We start from the raw sequence: 21,918 nt of genomic DNA, 5'->3' as shown, positions 1-21,918 counted from the left end.
GAACTTGATTGCACTATGATCACTGTTCCCATCTCTCTATACCTCTAATGATTGAATCACCCACTACAAGGAGGCCCCCACCCCCCAGAGGAATATCCCTTGTGCGAGAGGATATGGGCTCTTCATCCACAGAAGGGTTCCCTTCCAAAGGAGTTCTCCCTTCCTCAGTCTGATGTTCTCCTTGCCCAAGACCTTCATTCTCCCTGACAGCAGCGGAGCTTTCAGCCCTGGAGTGGGATGCCACTACCACATACTTGAAAGTCTCGTCCGCATGCCTCTGTGTTTCTCTGAGCTTCTCCAGATCCGCCAGCTTGGTCTTGAGGGAACAAACTTCTTCTCTGCAAGCCAGGAGCTGCTTGCACTGAGCACACACCCATGATTTCTGCCCATGGAACAAATAGTCATACTTGTGGCACTCTGTGCAATACACTGGGAAGTGCCCCCTCCCCTGCTGGCTTTCTAGCTACATAGTGCTTTTGTTGACTGTTTACAGGATTTGGAGATAGTTTATTTGAAGGACAGGCCTCAGCTGTAATGGTCAGCTATTTAACTGTCCAAACAGCCTTTCTCAGGAATATGAGGGAGGGATTGGTACTTACGTTCTTTTCTCTACCTGGCTCCTTGTGATCATAGGGGCTTGTTCCAGGCTCCCCCACACACTTCTCACTAAACTCCTGCAAAACTCCAACATCCTGTTTGCTATCCCGGTTGGCTATGTTCTGTCGACTATGCTCTGTTGGCTATGCACTCGGACCTTCACCTCTTATGTAGAGAGTAGGCTTCCAACCGAGACACAGGATGTGGGTTAAAGGAATGTGGGGCCTCCCCCAGTCCTAGCGGACTCTATTCTTTTCTCTCTCACATAACACTAGAACCAGAGGCGTAACGATAGGGGGGGCAGGGGGGGCACGTGCCCCTGGCGCCACTCTGTGTGACCACGTGGGGGGCGCCAAAAAGTGCCCCCTTAAAAAAAATTTTTTTTGTTCAATTTTTATTTTTTTTTATTTTTTTTTGCGCAGCAGGCAGCAGCAGTCCTCCTCCCCGGGTCCCGGCGCCCCCCCCCCCCATTGCTCTGGGCGCCGCCGCGGCACCGCCGCGCGGGCGCCTAAAAGTGCCTGCCTGCTTGCTGCTGCCCCTTCGGCCTGCCGCCGCCTCCTCAGTCTGCGAGCGGCGGCGGCGTGAGGGCATGAGGAGCCGGGCCGGGAGTGCCTTGAGGAGCCGAGCAGGGCGAGTCCCCCGAAGGTAAGTGGAGGGGCAGGGCGCGAGGCCAGCTGGCTTGGCAAAACAGGGCAGAGGGATGCGGGTGGTCGCTTCTGCTGCGTGGCGGGCGGAACCTTTCTTCTTTGGCTCCGCGCAACAGCCGGGGACCATTTGCGAGCGTACTGCAGTGCTGGGCTTTCCTCGCTGGTAAAATGGCAGCGCCCGTGATGACATGCTGCTTGGGGAAAGGTGAGGTTAGAGAGAACTGCTTTGTTTGGGGGATGCTGTTCAATGTATACTCAGCACGGAGCTTTTCTGTTCCCTCCGTCATATCCCCGTCTAGTTCCTCCTCAAAATATGTAGGGCTGCAATCTGAAGCACGCGCGCTTTCCTTGAGAGTAAGTAAGCTCCATTAGAGTCAGGTTTGGGATTGAGGTGTTTATTCTTGGGAATTGAGAGGGGGAATTGTGGGCTGCATCGTGGAGGAAGGAAGGGAGTGTGTGCAAAACTGATATTAAGGGGTGCACCACCCTTTTTTGCCTCTGGAACTCTCTTTCCCTTTCCTCGCAAAAAATTAGAATTGATTATTAATCTTGTTCCTGCTTCATTCTTGCTTAATTCTCTTTGAAACAGGCTCCTCATGTTTGTCTTTAACTCATATTAATTTGTTCTCTAAATGACTCGGAGCATTTTTGTTGCTGCTGCCTGGGGCTGTGAGGCTGAGCACAACAAGGAGGACAAGGAGCGGAGGAAGCAGGAAAGTTAACTTAACGCATTGGCATTGGTTGCAATATATTAAAGCAACTGCAACATAAAGCAGTTAGTGGACAAGGACAAGGTGTGTGTGATGTCATGTGGCCCTCAGGAGAGAGGTATTGGGGGTTCTTCCTCCTCCTTCCCCCCCCGAAAAACAAAGTCGTTTGCTTTGCTCTCCAAATCCCTCTGCTTTGCAAGCGGTGGCCGGCGCTGGGGTCGTCTCGCCTGCCAGCGCAAGCATAATGGCCTGAATATCCGCCCCACCCAGTGTTGGAAGTCTGTCTGCCTTTAACCAGCCCCCTCCTGCCCCTCCAGAACCTCACGGGTGGTTGTGCTGTCTGTGTGCATTTGCCGCCGGCTGGCAGCAGCTTCGGTTTCGGTCTAAGCCGGTTTCCTCCCTTCTGAAGGAGGCGGAGTTGTTGTGAGTGGAGAGGGACCTTTCCCAAGCAGCCGAGCCGAGTCAGTGCGGGATCAGGGGGAGGGAAGGGGGGCACTGGAGGATTAGCTCTAGACTTCCCTTTCACAATGCTGCAGGAATATTTAAAAATTTTCTGTGCAACTCTTAAAGGGACAGAGGAACATAACCCATGTGTTTCAGTCATATCAGCAGTGAGGGGAGTGTGTGTTCGTTCAAAAAGAGTTGCTGTCTGGCAGGTTGGTTGTATGTGGATGTGCTCCTGAAATGACAAAAGAGTATTGCTTTCGTAGGTATTGCCACTCTAGTAAAAGTGTTTTTTTTTAAAGTAATAATTACTTTTCATAGCTGAAAGGCGTGGGATTCATTAATAGCTGAATTGCATAGCACCCACAGCTCAATTTCATGTTCACCCACAGGCAATTTTAAGCAGAAATTAGTTTCACTGTTTTATATTTAAAATAGTATGTACAGATATAGATACAGCATTTCTGTAGCTAATTTTATTTCTCTGTTAAGATGAGAGGGGTATTTTCAGTTACTGTACTTCTCATGAACTAAATGTTTCTAGAATGAATTTTTGTCTGTTAGCAGCAGATCTCAAGTTCTGCAATAAACTGCAGGATCTTGTTTTGAGAACCAAGGGGAGGACAAGGACAGGCAGTGGTAGAATGGGTTTGGCAATCATGCACCCACCCTTCCTGTCAGAGAGAGGTGTTGCAGATTGTTAGCCACACACAGCAGTGTGCATGTATGACAGGGGAAGTCTGCAGTAGAGTGGCAAATGTCTGTTGCCTCTTGTGCAGCTTTACTTTAATATTCATTGAGTCTGCCAAATATCTTTTGACCAGGGTTCAGAGTTGATTTCTATCCCTGTGGTTTTGTTCTCCAGTAGTCCAAAGAAGTTATTTGTAACTGGTGGTGTATTTTCTGAAACGTGTGTCAGTCAGATGTATGTTGGGGGGGGCGGGGGGGGGCGGCGGCAGGGGGCGCAATTTCAGTGCTTGCCCCGGGCGCCGTTTTCCCTAGTTACGCCTCTGACTAGAACTAGGGGTCATCCCATGAAATTGATTGCCACGAAATTTAGCACCAACAAACGGAAATACTTTTTCACACAATGCATAATCGGCTTGTGGAATTCTCTGCCACAAGATGTGGTGACAGCTAACAACCTGGATGGCTTTAAGAAGGGTTTGGATAACTTCATGGAGGAGAAGTGGCTACTAGTCAGAGGACTGTGGACCACCTCCAGCCTCAAAGGCAGGATGCCTCTGAGTACCAGTTGCAGGGTAGTCACAGCAGGAGAGAGGGCATGCCCTCACCTCCATCCTGTGATTTCCAGAGACATATGGTGGGCCACTGTGCGAAACAGGATGTTGGACTAGATGGGCCTTGCACCTGATTCAGCAGGGCTATTCTTATGTTCATCCCCTCCAGGCAGAGACAAACTAAAACACAGGAATTTGCTAGCCCTGGCAAATCACACACACAGAGACTAGGACTTATCCCTTAAAGAGAAACCAGCCCTTCAAAATCTCCCCTCCTCCAGTTAGTTAATTTAAAAGGGGGGAAAGGCTAGATGTTGTTCTGTTTAGAAAAGCTTGCTCACCCCCTGTAGCTACTTTTGCTCTTTCCAGAGTAGGCAAAAAGGAGATGGGGAAGGGAGGGGGGAGGGAGAGCGAGAGAGACAGAGAAAACACATTGTCGGACAGCATTGGAGGCAAAAAGGAGATGGGGGGAAGAGAAAGAGAGAAGGAACATACAATTGGAAGGGAAGAGAAGGCCCTATGGGAGCATAGGAACAAGGGAGCACCCAGGTGATTTTGGAACCTGAACCTAAAGGCCTTTGGAGGCCGCCCCACCCCACTACAACTGGAGGCTCCTCCACTCGCAAGTTAAGCAACCTCACATAAAGGCCTTTGGAGCCCCCTGCCTCCTGCTACAACTTAAACATGTGGATTCTTGAGGGCACAAACAGCACAAACAAATCTCCTTAAGCAGATACACACTAGCAGAAACATTCCAACCAGTAACTTGACACAATCCCATCCTATTTATATATTTCCCCTCTCCCCACTCTGATGTGCAGAAAGTATTGTCTGCAATTGCTCTCTGCACATGCTCAAGAGCAACCTCATGGATTCTTGCTTCATAAATTCCAAGGCTGGGTGCTGGTGCTGAAACCACATGCTCAGGGACACTTCATGGATCCCATGGCGGAACCATTTCTGCTGCCCCAACTGGTGATCCTTGGTCACCACCAGTGTTGCACAGTAGATGGATTGGATGTAACCCCCAAGTGCCAGACAGCATGCAGGGAAGCACAATTTGCAGACTGTTCAAGCTGATACAATACTAGGGAAGCCATGGAATTTGAAGCAACAAATTATAACACATTATAATTGGGCAGGAAGGAATAGGTCAAGGGGCAGGAAGAAGGATATCAGAATGTTTCCTAAAGTTGGGCAGGGGTGCACTCAATCAATCCCTTGGATGGGAGACCAATAGGAAGGGGAAAGGCCCCCTCCCAAAATAAAGCAGCCTTAGAAAAAAGGGTCACCCATCAATAACAGAACACAGGAAGAGGAGGAGGAGGAGAAACTGTGTACATTTTATACATACACTAAAGGAGAACAATATATTACTTGTACGGCAAACAGATGATAATGGAATCGAGCTATAATGGAAAGGCTTGAGCTCCCGAAGAATACAAAAACTCCTCTGTGACCAATAGGTAATATCCTCTAGAAGACATATAATACCTTGGAGTATATTGGAGAGTGTTGGACTATGACCAGGAAGACCCAAGTTCAAATTCCCATTCTGCCACAAAACTCACTGGGCTCCTATAATCTCCCTCAGCCACAACGCCCTCTGAGGGTTGTTGCGAGGAGGGTAAAAGGCAGGTCCTTTCATTGCCCTAGTCGATTCTTCAATGGGACAACCTGTGGCTGGAAAACACTCACACTCTTACTCACAGTCCTGACTCACTGGCTTTACAGCATCAAGATGAGCCTCTTCCATGTAAAAGGTGCAACTGCCAGGAACGTTTGAGTTCTCCTGGTCAACATCTCTTCAAGCATGAAACAAACACCCACCATTAATACACGGATATTGTTTGAATAGAAATAAGCTCACAGGCTCCTTTCCATAGGGCTTCTAACAAAGTCTTTATTATATACAACAAGGATTCTACAAAGCAATAGAATAATAATTGCAAAAGGTTCAAAATCAAAGCATTAAAAGTCCACAAAAAGTGGGACTGTCAAATGGAGTGAAAATTAACATGGTGCCTGTATTTGCCTAGGTATACAAGCCCAATTCAAGAAAAAAGAATCCAGCTCTCTAGTTGGTTTCCAAGCTAGCAAGCACAGCCTCATTAGCCCAATCAAAACTTACATACCAAAGGTAGATAGAATGGAACATCTCATGCCTCTGGCCTTCATCATACAAATCTGTCCAGAGAAACCCTCATACTTCCCCCCCTCCATCTCAGTGTGTCCAAAAGGGCAGTAACATTCCTTTGCTGAAAAGGGGTCTTCAGTGTTGATCACCACATTTTGTTGAGACCTTGAATGTCTGGGAACTAGTCCAACAGCTGTTCCACTGTTCCCCTCTATGGAATTTTGGAGGCAATTTGAGATTTTTGCTCCAACTTAAGCTCTTTTCACATTCTTAACCACGTATATGGTTTCTCTCCTGTGAAGATTCTGTGATGGACTGTAGTCCTGACAACCTGAGTAAACCATTTCCCACATTTTGTACATTTAAAAGGCCTCTAAACTGTGTGGATTCTTTGATGCAATATAAGACTTATGTTTTGACTAAAGCTCTTTCCACACTCTGAGCAGGTATATGGTTTCTCTCCTGTGTGGACTCTTTGATGGACAGTAAGTCCTGACTTACGACTGAAACTCTTTCCACACTCTGAGCAAGTATATGGTTTCTCTCCTGTGTGGACTCTTTGATGGACAGTAAGTCCTGACTTCTGATTAAAGCTCTTTCCACACTCTGAGCAGGCATATGGTTTCCTTGTTGTGTGATTTCTTTGATGCAATGTAAGTTGTAGGTTTTGACTAAAGCTCTTTCCACACTCTGAGCAGGTATATGGCTTGTCTCCTGTGTGGACTGTCTGGTGGTAAGTAAGTGTTGCCTTTTGGCTGAAGCTCTTTCCACACTCTGAACAGGTATATGGCTTTTCTCCTGTGTGGACTGTCTGGTGGTGGTAAGTAAGTGTTGCTTTATGGCTGAAGCTCTTTCCACACTCTGAGCAGGAATATGGTTTCTCTCCTGTGTGGACTCTTTGATGGGAAGTAAGTCTTGACTTATAGCTGAAGCTCTTTCCACAGTCTGAGCAGGTATAGGGTTTCTCTCCTGTGTGTACTCTTTGATGGTTAGTAAACTGTGACTTCTGTCTGAACCGCTTTCCACACTCTGAGCAGGTATATGGTTTCTCTCCTGTGTGGACTCTTTGATGGTCAGTAAGCTGCGAATTCCGAATGAACCGCTTTCCACACTCTGAGCAGGTATATGGTTTCTCCCCTGTGTGGATTCTTTGATGCTCAGTAAGCTGTGACTTCCGAATGAACTGCTTTCCACACTCTGAGCAGGTATATGGTTTCTCCCCTGTGTGGATTCTTTGATGGCCAGTAAGATATGACTTCTTACTGAACCGCTTTCCACACTCTGAGCAGGAATATGGTTTCTCTCCTGTGTGGACTCTTTGATGGGAAGTAAGCGATTCCTTCCAAATGAAGCTCTTCCCACACTCTGAACAGGTATGTGGTTTCTCTCCTGTGTGGATTCTTCGATGGGTAGTAAGCTTTGCCTTCTGACTGAACAGCTTTCCACACTCTGAGCAGGAATATGGTTTCTCTCCTGTGTGGACTCTCTGGTGGTAAGTAAGTGTTGCCTTATGGCTGAAGCTCTTTCCACACTCTGAGCAGGAATATGGCTTCTCTCCTGTGTGGACTCTTTGATGCAAATTAAGCTTTCCCTTCTTCCTGAAGCTCTTTCCACACTCTGAGCAGGTATAGGGTTTTTCTCCTGTGTGGACTCTTTGATGGTAAATAAGTGTTCCCTTCAGACTGAAGCTCTTTCTACATACTGAGCATTTAAACGGCTTCTCTCCTGTGTGGACTCTTTGATGGGAAGTAAGTGCTTCCTTGCAAATGAAGCTCTTCCCACACTCTGAACAGGTATGTGGTTTCTCTCCTGTGTGGATTCTTCGATGGATTGTAAAACTTGCCTTCCGACTGAACCGCTTTCCACACTCTGAGCAGGTATGTAGTTTCTCCCCTGTGTGGACTCTTTGATGCAAATTAAGCACTCCCTTATTCCTGAAGCTCTTTCCACACTCTGAGCAGGTATAGGGTTTCTCTCCTGTGTGGACTCTTTGATGGTAAATAAGTGTTCCCTTCTCACTGAAGCTCTTTCCACATTCTGAGCATTTAAATGGCTTCTCTCCTGTGTGGATTCTTTGATGGCCAGTAAGATATGACTTCTTACCAAACCGCTTTCCACACTCTGAGCAGGAATATGGTTTCTCTCCTGTATGGACACCTTGATGGGAAGTTAGTATATCCTTACGACTGAAGTTCTTTCCACACTCTGAGCAGGAATATGGTTTCTCTCCTGTATGGACACTTTGATGGGAAGTTAGTATATCCTTACGACTGAAGTTCTTTCCACATTCTGAGCAGGTATGAGGTTTCTCTCCTGTGTGGACTCGCTGATGGACAGTAAGCTTGACAGGCCGATTGAAGCTCTTTCCACATTCTGAGCATTTAAACAGCTTCTTACCTGTGTGGATTCTTTGATGGAGGCCAAGTCCTTCCTTCTGACTGAAGCTTATTCCACACTCTGAGGAGGTATGTGGTTTCTCTCCTGTGTGGATTCTGGAACGTCTACTCAGATGCGGCTGGCTAGTCAAGGTTTCTACATCCTGAAGAATCTCATTCCTGCTGCTTCCCTTGTGGCATTCTCCTTGGATTGGGATGAAATGAAAGTCTGGCCCTTCGGAAGGACTAGTCTGCCTCCACTTCTGGCTTCCTTTGGTTCTCCTTCTCGCTCCATCGGCCTGTTTCTCTCCCTTCCTCCAATCACCTGCAGCAATAAAGAGAGGAACGTGGTGAAGGAGCAACAGAGTCTCACATCAAGGAGCAAGCCCAGCTGACTGCTGTGAGACAAGCGTGCCAAAGAGGCAGTGGAAAGGCAGCTCCTGCTAGAAGAAAACAGTGTCCATTACAGGGGTGGGCAATGTCGTCCCTCCAGCTCTTGCTGAACTACAACTCCCATAACCCACAGCCACCATTTATCCTGTCTGGGGAAGATGGGAGTTGTAGTTCCAGAGCAGCTGGAGGGCCCACTTTGCCCACCCCTTTCGAGTGAGAGGTATCAATTGGTAGCCACTTGCTCCACGAGATGCATTTTCCACCATTTGGACACCCTTCTTTGGATGGTTGAAACCTCTCTCTCACCCCGTGGATAGAATCACTTCAGTTATTCCCTGGCCATCTCCCCTGTCAGATCTTTCAAGTGGGTGACATTCAGCTGGAGGAAAAAGTCTCCCGGGGAGAAAGGTACATTGGTACTCACTGTGGAGGTTTCTCCTGGCTGGTGTAGAAGACGTCACCCAACGTGGGATTACATCCCCCCACATGCTCCAGAAGGCAGGAAGTCGTAATACTTGAAGATCCTTAACCCAGTGCATGTGGGCTGGTCTCCTCAGTGCCTAAAACAACTCTAGCTTCAGAAGAGGGAAAAACTGTAGCAACCAACGGAACATTGAGAGAAATAACAACACAGGAGCGAGAGACTAAAGAAGCCCCCCTCCTCAGTGAGCAGATCCAGCATACCAACCGCCTGGGTGGGCCTTGGGTGACCTCTTCTACATCAGGCAGAAGACGCCTTCATGGTGAGTACCAATGTACCTTTCTTGGCTGGTGTAGTAGGTCAGCCAACGTGAGAGATACCACAGCACCACCTACGGGAGGGAAGAAGCCGAGGCTGGATGTACTGACCCAGAAGAACCCATTGCAGGACCCTGTGACCGAATGCTGCCCTGGAAGATGCTTGTTCATCCAGCTTGTCATGCCTGGAGAAGGCGAACGGGGACGAAAAGGTCACTGCTTTGCAGATCTCCTCGAGTGAAGCCGGTGATGACAAGGCTGCTGAAGTGGCTGCAGACCTCGTAGAGTGAGCCGTGGCTTGACCAGGTACTGGAAGGTTCTGAGCTCCATAAGGCGCCATGATGCATGCCCTAACCCAGGGATTCTCAGCGTTGGGTCCCCAGATGTTATTGGACTTCAACTCCCATAATCCCCAGTCCCAGTGGCCTTTGGTTGAGGATTATGGGAGCTGAAGTCAAATAACATCAGGGGACTCAACATTGAGAGTCCCTGCTCTAACCCATCGAGAGATTATCGCTACAAACACCTTGGTCCCCATCTTGGATGGACGAAAGGATACAAACAGGGCGTTTGACTTACGGAAACACTCCGTTCCTTCCAGATATATTTTCAGCACCCGCTTCACATCCAGTCTGGGCCACTCCTTCTCCACCAGACATCAGGACAAAAGGAAGGAAGCATCAGGACAAAAGGAAGGAAGGTAGATGTCTGCCGATCTATGGAACTGAGAGTTCACCTTAGGCACAAAGGAGAGGTTCGGGATGAGCCTCACTGAATCCTTAGAAAAAATGCATAGGTTGCTCTTCACAGATAAGGCCTGTAACTCAGAGACCCTCCTAGCCGATGTTATGGCCATGAGGAAAGCCACCTTCCAAGATAAAGTCTGTAGCGGAATGGAACGGAGAGGCTCAAATGGAGGAAACAGCAAGCCTCTGAGGACAACATGCAGGTCGCAAGATGAGAAACAGTGACAAACCAGTGCTGACAATTGGGCCGTGCCTCTAAGGAACTTCTGCAGAAGAGGGTGCTTCACCTGAAAGGAACGCTGGTGTGGGAACATCTGGACCAGACATGCTGCTTGGTGCTTCAGGGTGTTGGGCTTCAACCCCAGGGAAAGGCCATCCTGGAGAAAATCCAGAAGCTCTCACAACTTGCACTTATCCGGCTGAAGTGAGCGCCTGGCTGCCCAATGAAGAAAACTGCACCAAGTCCATTGATAAAGGCGATTCGTGTGAGCCATCCTGGACGCGAGAATAGTATCAGACACTCCCTCCCACAGCCTTCCCTTCTGCCCTTGATGTAGAAGATCTGCCCGGTTTGGTAGTCCGAGTGGCCTTTCTACAGCCAAGGCGACGATCTCGGAGAACCAAGGCCTTCTGGTCCAATAGGGGGCAATCAGGATCAGTGAACCCCCCGAGACCCCCAAAGCTTCTGAAGACAGCGTGAGAGTAACGAAACTGGAGGAAAGGCGTAGAGCAGAAATGGAGGCCATGATACCGACAGAGCATCTGTCGCCTCTGCTCCCTGCGTCAGGAAGCGTGAATAAAACCTGCGCAGCTTGGTGTTCTCTGACAATGCGAAGAGGTCTTTCCAGCCGCACTGTCACCCAATGGAACACCTGAGGTTGTAGGCCCCATTCTGCCAGCTGTATCTCCTGGCAGCTCAGCCAATCTGCTTGCACGCTGGAAATCCCACTCACGTGGTGGGCCAGGATGGAGAGCAAGTTCCTCTCATCCCACTCCAGGAGCTCTATTGCTTGAAGGTGAAGAGACCTGGACCTTGTCCCTCGCTGTCTGTTTGTGTGCGCCTTTGTAGATGTGTTGTCTGTGCGTACCTGCACATTTTTTTTCTTTTACTAGCGGGAGGAACGCTATTAGAGCCAGGAAGACAGCCCACAGCTCCAACCAATTGATACTGTGGGGAACTTCCTCCTCCATCCACTGACCCTGTGCAGATTTGTTCAAGCAGTGCGCCCCCCAGCCCCAGAGGCTGGCATCGGTGTCTCTAAGACCCTCTCCGGCTCCACAAACAGCGTCCCCTTTTTGAGGTTCCCTTGATATGTTCACCAGGCAATTGACTCGCAGAGAGGATTCAAAATTGGGAGACTCTTGTCACGACTGAAGAGCGATTCTGCGTTGGTAGGGCAGAAGGGCCCATCGCAACTAGCGCAGATGAAGTCTCGCCCAGGGGACCAAATCCATGGCTGCCACCATAAGCCTCAGAAGTCTTGCAAGGCTGTGTAATCTGGCTGACGACCCCGCAGTGACCGCATGAGCCCGAGCTGAAAGGACCTCCATCCTGTCCTGTGATTGGAAAGGTTTGCAGACCAAGGTTCGCCCAGGTGACGAAGGCAGAATGTAGGTGTCAAGTGACTCTTTCCTACATTTATCAGGAAGCCGTGAGTGCTCAAAACTGATTTTGTCCTGGACAGGGCCGAGCGTATTGCTGCCGCCGAACCCGTTCGAATGAACAGATCGTCTAGGTAGCAATACAAGTGAATTCATTCTGTACAACGAATAGTGACTAGGGGACTCCGCACCTTTGTAAAAACACAGGGAGCCAAAGAGAGACCGGACGGTAATGCCCGGTATTTATAATGCCTCTCTTCCAAAAGGAAGAGAGCTGGTCTAAGGGAAGAGAGCTGGTCTTGTGGTAGCGAGCATGACTTGTCCCCTTAGCTAAGCAGGGTCCACCCTGGTTGCATATGAAAGGGAAACTAGAAGTGTGAGCACTGTGAGATATTTCCCCTAGGGGATTGAGCTGCTCTGGGAAGAGCATCTAGGTCCCAGGTTCCTTCCCTGGCATCTCCAAGATAGGGCTGAAAGAGATTCCTGCCTGCAACCTTGGAAAGGCTGCTGCTAGTCTGTGTAGACAATACTGAACTAGAGGGACCTATGGGCTGAATCAGTATATGGAAGCTTCCTATGTTCCTTGTTATGTAACAAAACAGAATGGAGCATTGGTACTCACTGTGAAGGCTTCTTCTGGCTGCTGTTGTAGAGGACAACTCCCTGGGTTATCATCCCATGCTCGCTCCAGGGCAGGATGTATGCTAATTAGAAACCCATAAAAGGAGCCGGATGGCAACCCCACCCAGTTCTTGTAGTCAGCCAAGCCTGAAACGGAAGGAAAACTCAACAACACACATATAAGAGTATAAAAGGTAAGCAAATGGTAAACAGGTAAGAAACAGGTAAAGAACAGGTAAAAAAACAGCAGGAAGATAGAGAACCACCCCCACCCCCAGGAATCTGGGATCGTATAGGGAGGGTTGAGTTGTCCTCTACAACAGCAGCCAGAAGAAGCCTTCACGTTGAGTACCAATGCTCCATTCTCGGCTGCTGTGTGAGGACAACTCCCTGGGGACATACCAAAGCCAGGTGACCCAGGGTGGGGGTCCCAGGCTACTGAGGGGGAAGGACGTGTTGCAGAACCCTTCTGCCAAAGGCAGCCTGAGCAGAGTGTATAGTTTCCATCTTGTAGTGTCTGGTGAAGATGGACGGAGACACCCACGTGGCCGCTCTGCAGATCTCCTCCCACAGGGCATTGGTGGAAAATGCTGCCGAAGTGGAGGCTGCTCTGGTTGAATGCGCTGTGACTCGCGTAGGTAGAGGCAAGTGCTGGGTCTCATACGCTAAAGAAATGCAGGCTCTGATCCACCGACCGATGACTGCTGAGGAGACCTTTTGGCCCATGGATGCTGGTAGGAAGGAAACGAATAAGGAGTCTGTCGTCCTGAAGTTGGCGGTTCTTTTAAGGTAGGTCTTCAAGCAGCAGCGAACATCCAGCTTATGCCACTCCTTTTCCCTGGGGTGAACAGGCTTGGGACAGAAGGAGGGCAGGACCAAGTTTTGAGACCTGTGAAAAATGGACACCACTTTGGGCAAAACTGAAGGGTCCAGGATCAAGGTCACTGAATCTGCAGAAAATATACAGAAGTTGGGACTGGAGGATAAACAGGCTAATTCTGAGACCCTCCTGGCCGAAGTGACAGCCACCAGGAAGGCCAACTTCAGGGAAAGGATGCGTAACGAAATGGACTTGATGGGCTCGAATGGAGGCTTGTGAAGGACCCGCAAGACCTTGTGGAGATCCCACGTAGGGAACCTGTGCACTACAGGGGGAGATGTCAGCGATGCTCCATGAAGGAAACACTTTAGGTAGGCGTGAGACAAGAGTGATTTGCCCTTGAATGGGAGCAGAAGAGGAGCCAATGCTGCAGCGTGTCGCTTGATGGTATTGGCCTTAAGGCCCTTGTTGAGGCCGTCCTGCAGGAATTGCAGCAGTTCCGGTAGGGAACATGCCCTCGGGGCCAGCTGCCTGTTTCTGCACCATTTGAGGAAAACTCTCCAAGTGTACTGGTATATGCAGTGAGCGGAAGAGCGCCTGGAGGCCATCAGGGTGTCCAGAACGCTCTGGGAGTAATCAAAGCCCTTTAGCAGTTTCTGTTCAAGTGCCAGGTGGCAAGCTGGAACCAGGCGGGATCCGGATGAAGTACCGGGCCTTGCGAGAGAAGGTCCGTGGAGACCGGAAGAAACACTGGAGGGCCGGTTGCGAGTTTCAGGATCTCTGGAAACCACGGCCTGCGGGGCCAATGGGGGGGCCACTAGAATCACTCTGGCCCTCAGGAGCTGGATGTGCCTGAGGAGTCTGCATATGAGTGGCACTGGCGTAAAGGCGTAAAGGAGAGTCCTTGGCCAGGGAGAAGTCATGGCATCTGTCTGTTCCGCCTGTGGACACTGGAACCAACTGAAGAACCATGGCAGCTGAGTGTTGCTGGGAATGGCAAAAACAGGTCCAATTGAGGGGCTCCCAGCTTTCTGGACAGGAATTGAAAAACTCCGTGGCTCAGAGCCTACTCGGCTGGGTGAATGTCTTGCCGGCTCAGCCAGTCCGCCTGCACATTCAGCTCGCCCTTCAGGTGAACTGCTGACAGGGAGGACAGATGGGACGCGGCCCACTGCAGAAGCAGTACCGCCTCCTGGTGGAGGGAACGAGACCTGGTGCCGCCCTGCCGATTGACATGGGCTTTCGCCGTCACGTTGTCGGTCTGGACCAGAACATCCTTGCCCCTCAACATGGGTAGGAAGGCTCGAAGAGCCAGATGAATTGCCCGAAGCTCCATCTAGCTCATGCTGTGGTCCGACTCCTCGGGAGACCACTTGCTCTGAGCCGACTGAGTAAGGCAATGGGCTCCCCATCCCCGAAGGCTTGCGTCCATGGTGATGAGGATCAGAGGGGGGTCCAGGAAGGGTTTGCCGGTCTCTAGGTTCCTCTTGCAGAGCCACCACCGGAGCGAAGAGCGAACCTCTGGGGTCAATAGAACCCTCTTGGATGACCTGGAGGCGATGTCCTCCTGGAAGGGGAGAAGAAACCACTGCAGACCAAGAAGGTGCAACCTTGCCCAGGGGACAGAGTCAATGGAGGAGACCAGGAGACTCAACAACTGAGCCAGATGAAGGACGCGAGTCCTGCTGGTCGTCAGGACCTTCGAAGTCATGGCACAAGTCTGCATTCCTCTGGAAGAAACAATCGATCCCTTTGGGTATTCAGAACTACTTCCAGGTGTAGGAGACTGAAAGTGGGAGACAGATTACTCTTGGCGCGGTTGACCTGGAAACCGTGGGTCATCAGGGCCTCTAGGGTGATCTGGATGTCCCACTCTGCGTGGTCTCGTGACAGGACGAACAAGCCGTCCAAATACGCAAAAAGGCGGACCTTTTGTAGGCAGATGTAGGCTACTTTAGGGGCCAGCACCTTTGTGAATGCCCTTGGAGCTGAGGAGAGGCCGAATGGGAGGGCACGATACTGATAATGTGCTCCCCTGTAACAGAATCTGAGGAGATGACGGGATAGGGGTTGAATGGGGACGTGCAGATAGGCCTCTGTCAGATCCACGGATGCCATAAGATCCCCGTATTGTAAGCTTTCCGCAATGGAGCGGAGAGTCTCCATTTGGAACCTGCGCCTGCGTACCCACCGGTTTAAGGACTTTAAGTCAAGGACTGCCCTGTAGGTGCTGTCCCGCTTGGGCACGGTGAATAAGATTGAATAAAGCCCCTGATGGTGCTCTGCAGATGGGACTGGCTCTATGGCTGTGATGGCTAACAGATGGTCTATGGCCTGCTGAAGGATTCTGTGCCTTGTGATGGATCGGGATTTAGGAGTGGGTAGAAACCTGTTTGGTGGGCGTCCTGACAATTCTATAGAATATCCCTCTAAAACTGTTTTCAAAATCCATTTGTCTGTGGTAGATGCCTCCCAGGCATGGTAAAAGTGGGAGAGGCGCCCCCCTATCTTTAAGGAGTCATTGTGATTGACGTGGTTTAAACTGCTGGCCCGGCTGTTGAGCTCTCAAATTGGACCTGGTGGGGAAATTTCCCTTTGGCCAATTGGGGCGTCTGAATCTGTTGTCTCTCTCACGGGGGCGAAGGGAGGGGCGAAAGGAACGATATTGGTGCTGTTGAGGTTGGCCTCTATGAAAGAAGTGCCGCTCCTCCCTCTTGGCTATAGTAGGGAGAGCCTTCTTTCTATCCTTGGTTTCTATGAGGATGTCCTTAAGGGCATCAACCACAAAGAAATTAGTTGCCGAGAAGGGGACCGCTGCCAGGTTGGCCTTTGAGGATGAATCGACCTGCCAGTGGCGGAGCCAAAGGGTTCACCTAGCAATTACATTAGTGGCTGTAGCCCGGGCCCCGAAACGTACCACATCTAGCGTGGTGTCAGCAATGTAAGCTTGTGCTTTCTGTAGCTTTAGCGCAATCTGGTGGGACCTGGCTGGATCTTGGGGAGGAGATTGAAGCAACTCATCAGTCCAGAGCAGCGCTGCCCGGGAAATGATAGAGGCAGCTATGGAGGCTCTGACAGAAAGAGAGATGCAATAGTTATTTCTCTTTAACTGTACTTTGATTCTCTTTTCAGCAGGGTCTTTCAGCATAGACTATCCATCTCGTGGCAGAACCGCCCCAGAAGTCAGGCCTGCAACGTGAGCTTCTACCAGAGGCGTTGGGAGCTGAGTGGCTGCTGAGGGGACAAACGCATAGTGCTTATTAGCTAAAGGAGAGACCTTTTTCTGAACCGCTGGGGCTTGCCATTCCTGCTGCAAAACCTCTGAAAAGGTATTTGGTAAGGGAAACAGGAGTTCTGGAGAAGAATATGTAGGTAGAACAAGAGATTCCTTAGAGGGTATAATCCCAGATTGCAAACCCTCGATAGTGAGACCCAGGGTACACATGGCTTTAACAAAAGTGTGGAAAAATCATCGGATGGAAAAAGGCGCTTGAACTGCGGGGGGGGGTATCCCCCATCCCCATCTGTCCATCTGACCACTCCCCCTCTTCCTTAGAATTGTCCCCCAAGTCTGCCAGATCTGGGGAGGCCCCCCTTGTAACAGCTGTCCTGGCTTGGCCCAAGGGGGAATGAGGGGGTGCAGAGACCCTTTCCAGGCGGGTAGGAGACTCTGGACACGAATCTGCCGAGGAGTGGATTAAGGTAGGGTGTAAGGGGGAGGGTCTACCTACTCAGTGCTTCTTACATTGCCCCTTGTGGCCCTTCCTCCGCTTCTTGTGGGATTTGTCATGCAGGGAAGAGTCAGAGTCATAGGAAGAGGAGGGAGAACACCTCCTACACTTGCGGCTCTGCTTTCCCCCCTTGTGCTGATGCAAGGCTTGCGAGAGAGCATTATTAATCCAGGGCCTGATGAAGAGGTGGATGGGACGGAAGGAGGGGCAGCTCCCTGGTCTCCCCCCAATATCTGCCCAATCAGTACTAGAAGATGGAGGGGGGAGTCCCCAGGCAGGGCCTGAACTGGGGCTATGGGGGGGGGGGGTTGTTGAGCTTCTGAGGGGCCTGTGCCGCTAGGGGATTGCCGCCCCAAATCACCCTGCTCGTCTAGCCTGTCGCCCTCCTCCTCCTCCAAAGACCCGGTGGCCTCCGAGGACCTGGCCACCGAGAAAAGCTCCAATACTTGTGCTCTGCTTCTCCGGCGCTGGGCCCTTGCGTGCTCCCCGCCATCGAGGGAAGTTTCAAGATGGCGCCCTTCGCTTTGCGTGCCCGCTCGCACAGCCGCAGCATGGCGGTCATTCCTCGAGGTGCCCGCCGCCACAGTGGGGAGCGGTGCCGCCGAAGAGCCTTCGCCCGAGGGGGACATGTTGGTCCTGGGCGCGGCTGTGGCGGGTTTGGCGGCAGCCGTGGTCGCAGCGGGGTGGTCCGCCTTCGTCGATTGAGCCTTTTGTTTGTCTGTGCAGGGCCGGAGGCCCTGCAGGTACGGAACTCTAGGCTGCTCCATGGCAGAGGGAGGGGGAGAGGACAGAGCGAGATCACAGAGGAGCGGGGCGAGCGGAGGGAAGAGAGAGAGATTGGCTTGTATCGGAGGAGGGGCTGCAAAGAAGCGCTTTGCAAACAAGGCGGGTTTTTGTTTTTTGTTTTTGAAGGGAGGGCAGGTGAGGAGCAAAGGGGAAGAAATGGTGCAAGCAGAGGCAAAAGAGGAGGAAAAAACTTACCTGAGGAAGGAGGTATTTGGCAAAGGAGCAAGCGAAGCAAGGCTGAGGGTCCTTTCCTGGAGCGTAGCAGGACGAAAAGAACTGGGTGGGGTTACCATCCGGCTCCTTTCATGGCTTTCTAATTAGCATACGTTTTGCCCTGGAGCGAGCATGGGATGATAACCCAGGGAGTTGTCCTCACACAGCAGCTGAGATGTAGGTGCACGGATGAATGGGGATGTGCAGGTCTCCATCCTGAACCTCTTTTGATTACAAATCTGTTGATGGGGCGCAGATTCAGGACCGCTTTCGCTGAACTGTCCTTTGGCACAGTAAGGATCACAGAGTAGACCCCCATGCCCCTCTGAAGTTGAGGAACGTCCCCCTATGACCCTTATTCCTAGCCCCCAGTTGGATGGCTAGGAGCAGTCCTTTGTGCTTTCCGATGATCCTTGATCTTGGCGTGAGGAGGAACTTGTTTCCATGGGAGCTGGAGAGCTCCACTCTGTAACCTTGTTTTACTAGGGAAAGAACCCACCTGTCTGAAATAGATTCTTTAGAGACGGGCCAGAAACCCAACAGGCGGGCTCCCACCTTATCGCCCTGGTTGTTAGGACTGCTGCTTGGGGCTCCTTGACTGAGAACCAAAAGACTAGCAGTTCTGAGAGGAGAAGGACTGCCTGCCCTGACCTCTTGACCTGTTCCACTTGGGCTCGAATGCTCTGAAACAGGAATTCTCAACGTTGGGTCCCCAGATCTTATTGGACTTCAGCTCCCATAATCCCCAGCCCCAGTGGTCTTTGCTTGGGAATTGTGGGAGTTGAAGTCCAATAACATCTGGGGACCCAATGCTAAGAATCCCTGCTCTGAAAGGCTCCCTCTGACGGTACTACAGCCTGAACACCCCTACGTGGGAAGCCCTTTTCTTCCTTCCGAGGGGCAAATGGTAATGCATTCCTCTTATCCTTAGTTTCAACAAGGACCTCCTTCAGGGCATCATCCCCGAAGAGCTTCCACCCCACATAGGGCACAGCTACCAAGTTCGATCTGGAGGTGTTAACCACTTTGCAGTACTTCAGCCAGATATTGCGTCTGGCTAACAACCCCGCACCAGCCGCCAGGGGTGAGAAACGGACACTGTCGAGAGTGGCATCTGCAGAGAAAGCTGCTGCCCTTTTCAAATGGAGAAGTTTATGTCTCCACCTGTCAGGATCCACAGGGGGGTCATTGAGCAACTCATCAATCCAAAGCACCAAAGCCCTAGAGACCAAGGAGGCTCTGGTGTCCGCTCTATATAGCCATAGTAAAATACTCATGGGCCCTTCAAAGAGCGGCCTCCGCTTTCTTGTCTGCCGGGTCCTTAAACGTAGAATCTCCATCTTTCGGGACAACCATGCCACTGAGGAGGGCATCAAAGGACGCATCTATAAGGGGAACCTTCAGCAGATTTAATGCATCAAAATTATAGAGCTTACTGGCCAATGATGAGGTACGCTTGGAGGTAGAGATAGATGACCATTCCTCCTTAATCGCGTTAGTGAAGCCCTCTCGCAACACCTCTCTAGTTAAGGGAGACTTCAATTTCAGTAGAACCAGAGAACCCTTGGAAATTGGGTACCCTCTTCTGGGGGAGCTGGTTTTAGGCCCAAGGCCACTATTGACTGGTTAATGAGGGGTTGAACGTCCTCCATTAGGGAGAGTCTCTGATTATAAGCACTAGCCCCTGGCTCCTCAGGCAATTGGCCCTCCTTACATGAGGATGAACCCAAGTCCTGATCCCCCATAACCGAGCCCACAGTTGCAATAAATCAGGGGAGTCCTCCCAAGAGTCCTCTGAAGAATGCTGACCCCTAACTCTTGAAAGGGTATGCTTAAGAGACTGGACCCTTTGCCCGCTTTCTGGGTGGGGACTTATCCTGCGAATCCGAGGATGAAGAATAGTCCACAGCCCGCTTTCGACATCTGGCCCTCTTCTGCCCCCTCACAGCAGCAGCCAACGATTTATGGACTGCCTCGTGGGTCCAGCCCTTCAAAGTAACTGGATCTGGCGTTTGCCCACTCTCCCCCGCGGGTACATTTCCATGAGGGGACAGGATTATGGGGGGGGGTGACCCAGCTGGGGATAGGTGTCCCTCTTGCCTGCACCCCCACCCCCTGGGAGGGCCCCGGCCTCACCACTGACTGACTCGCAGGGCTCCCTGGGCAATCCAGTGGTTCGCTCCCTGTCTGCCCTCTCTGTCTCTGCCGACTCCTCCTCCTCTAAGCCCAAGGGGTCTGGAAGACCCACCGCCTGCTGCCTTGACCACTGTGGCCTGCCTGTGGCTTCACCATCTGGGCGCCTGTCCGCCGGTGAGAGAAAGGGCAGCAAAACGGCCTCCGAAGTGACACCTTTTTTTGCACCATTGGGCAAGACGCCGGAGCCTCTCGGAGAGGCCGGCAAGTGGGCCCTCTCAGCACATTTGCGCCTCTTCAGTGCCACTGATGGGGAGAACCAGTGGCGAGAAATGCGCCCAGCCTCCCTGCTGTGAACATTGGACTGGTTCTCGGGCTGAGGGGAAAGCCGCTGTGGCCTTATGGTGCCAGCAAGGCTCCCCTGTACCGCCGCCATCTTGGCAGTGCTTTTCACGCTCTACTGCTGTTTTGGCGGGAAGAGCCTTTGCTGCGCCGAGCTCCCTCTAAATGCCAACAGGGGTGGTATAGAAATAGAATAAATAATAACAACAACCCCCACCCTGAGGAAAGCACCCTGTTAGACCATGCCAGGAGGCAGTCTCCAATCCCCATGTCCGACACCACCCAACATATTGGCAAGAGGTTCACAAGGCAAAGGCTGAAGGGAGCTCACCGTTGACCCAGCTTGGAAGAGGAGGTTGTAAAGGTTTTGCCATTTGATTGAGGGTTTCAGGAATGTGGTCTTCTGGGCTCTGGACCATTTTACAAATAAGGAGAGTATCCAAGGAACACTGTCCAGCCACTGTCATCCCCAGAGTGCTTTGCTACAGACTGACAAGAGCAGACATTTCTACGTTAATCCAACCATCAGCCGAGGCAAGAAGGGAGGCTTACCCAGAAAGGCCAGATGCCCAGAAATCTCCTCCAGGACATCCCTGTGCAGAGCCCTTTGGCCTGGATCCAGCAGAGCCGCCTCCTCTTTGGAGAAACACACAGCCACCTCCTCCAAGCTCACAGACTCCTGAAAAGAGCAATACAACGTGAAGGTTTGTCACATGAAGCTGGGGAGAGCTGAGGGAGGAGGCAGGATCAACTTACCTTCCCCACCACGTGGAGTTGGGCCGGGGTGCCAATGGTCACATGCGCACTGAAGCGGCACTGCTTTAGTTACCTGAGGTGGGATGGAAGGAGGAAGTCCTCCCTCATCCCACAATGCCCTGTGTGGGCAGTGCAAAGGAAGCCTGCTACAATGCAGAAGAGCTCCTCTCCTTGGCCACTCAGCAGTGAGGGCTCTATGGTCACCACTCCCAGTGGCCATTTGTGGAGCCCAAATAGGACGTACAACCGGGCAGTGAGGGAGGAAGTGTGCACGTGACCTCCTACCTCACTTTGAGCCGGGGTTTCCAAGGCGGGCTACCTGGAAGAGGAGCACCGGGATCAGGAGCCATCTCAGTGCTTCTCACCACCAGCCTTTCCCGGCCTAGCACTGACTCACCCAGGAAGGGCTGGTCCTGAGAACCAACTCACTGTATCTCCATCAGTCTTGCCAGAAAGAGGAAGGCTCAAGGTTCTCCTGGAGGACCCAACATTTCCTCTGTGGCTTTCAGAGTCAGAAGGGAGCCCCTTTGACTGAGGCTCAGTGGGGTCCAGAGAGAGGCGAGGTCTGCTTCTCTCCCCACCCCGCCAGGGATTCTTCTCCTACCTGATCCGGTGTGTGCACAGCAACAGTTTCCACTCCACCACCAAGAGGAGAAGGTCCAGGAGGGGTTGCCAGCGTCATTTCACTGCCTAGAAGAGAGTTTGGGCTTGAAGGGCCAAGTTGAAATACACCCCATGCATCCTTACCCAAGCCAAGCTTGATGGGCATTTTCCATGGAAGTGGCAGCAGTGAAATCAGTCTGTCTTCCTGTCACTTCAGGGCTCCATGCAAAGCTTTGTGTTGGAGCTCTACTCAGGAGGCTCAAGAGACGCATCTCCAACACAC

At 51.3% G+C, this 21,918-nt stretch overlaps 1 protein-coding gene across 1 annotated transcript in view; it reads right to left on the bottom strand.

Annotated features, from left to right (window-relative positions):
- The window catches only part of LOC128343871 (uncharacterized), a 59,219-nt gene that overhangs the window by 26,476 nt on the left and 10,825 nt on the right, over window positions 1-21,918 (bottom strand). Inside the window, 3 exon segments of the mRNA XM_053293307.1 lie at window positions 6,043-8,476; window positions 20,829-20,955; window positions 21,637-21,722. Of these exon segments, the coding sequence (XP_053149282.1) occupies window positions 6,043-8,476; window positions 20,829-20,955; window positions 21,637-21,722 (2,647 nt within the window).

The sequence above is a fragment of the Hemicordylus capensis genome, chromosome 2 (assembly GCF_027244095.1).
Source record: "Hemicordylus capensis ecotype Gifberg chromosome 2, rHemCap1.1.pri, whole genome shotgun sequence".
Taxonomy (NCBI): Eukaryota; Metazoa; Chordata; class Lepidosauria; order Squamata; family Cordylidae; genus Hemicordylus; species Hemicordylus capensis.
This window is presented reverse-complemented; position numbering and strand designations above follow the sequence as displayed.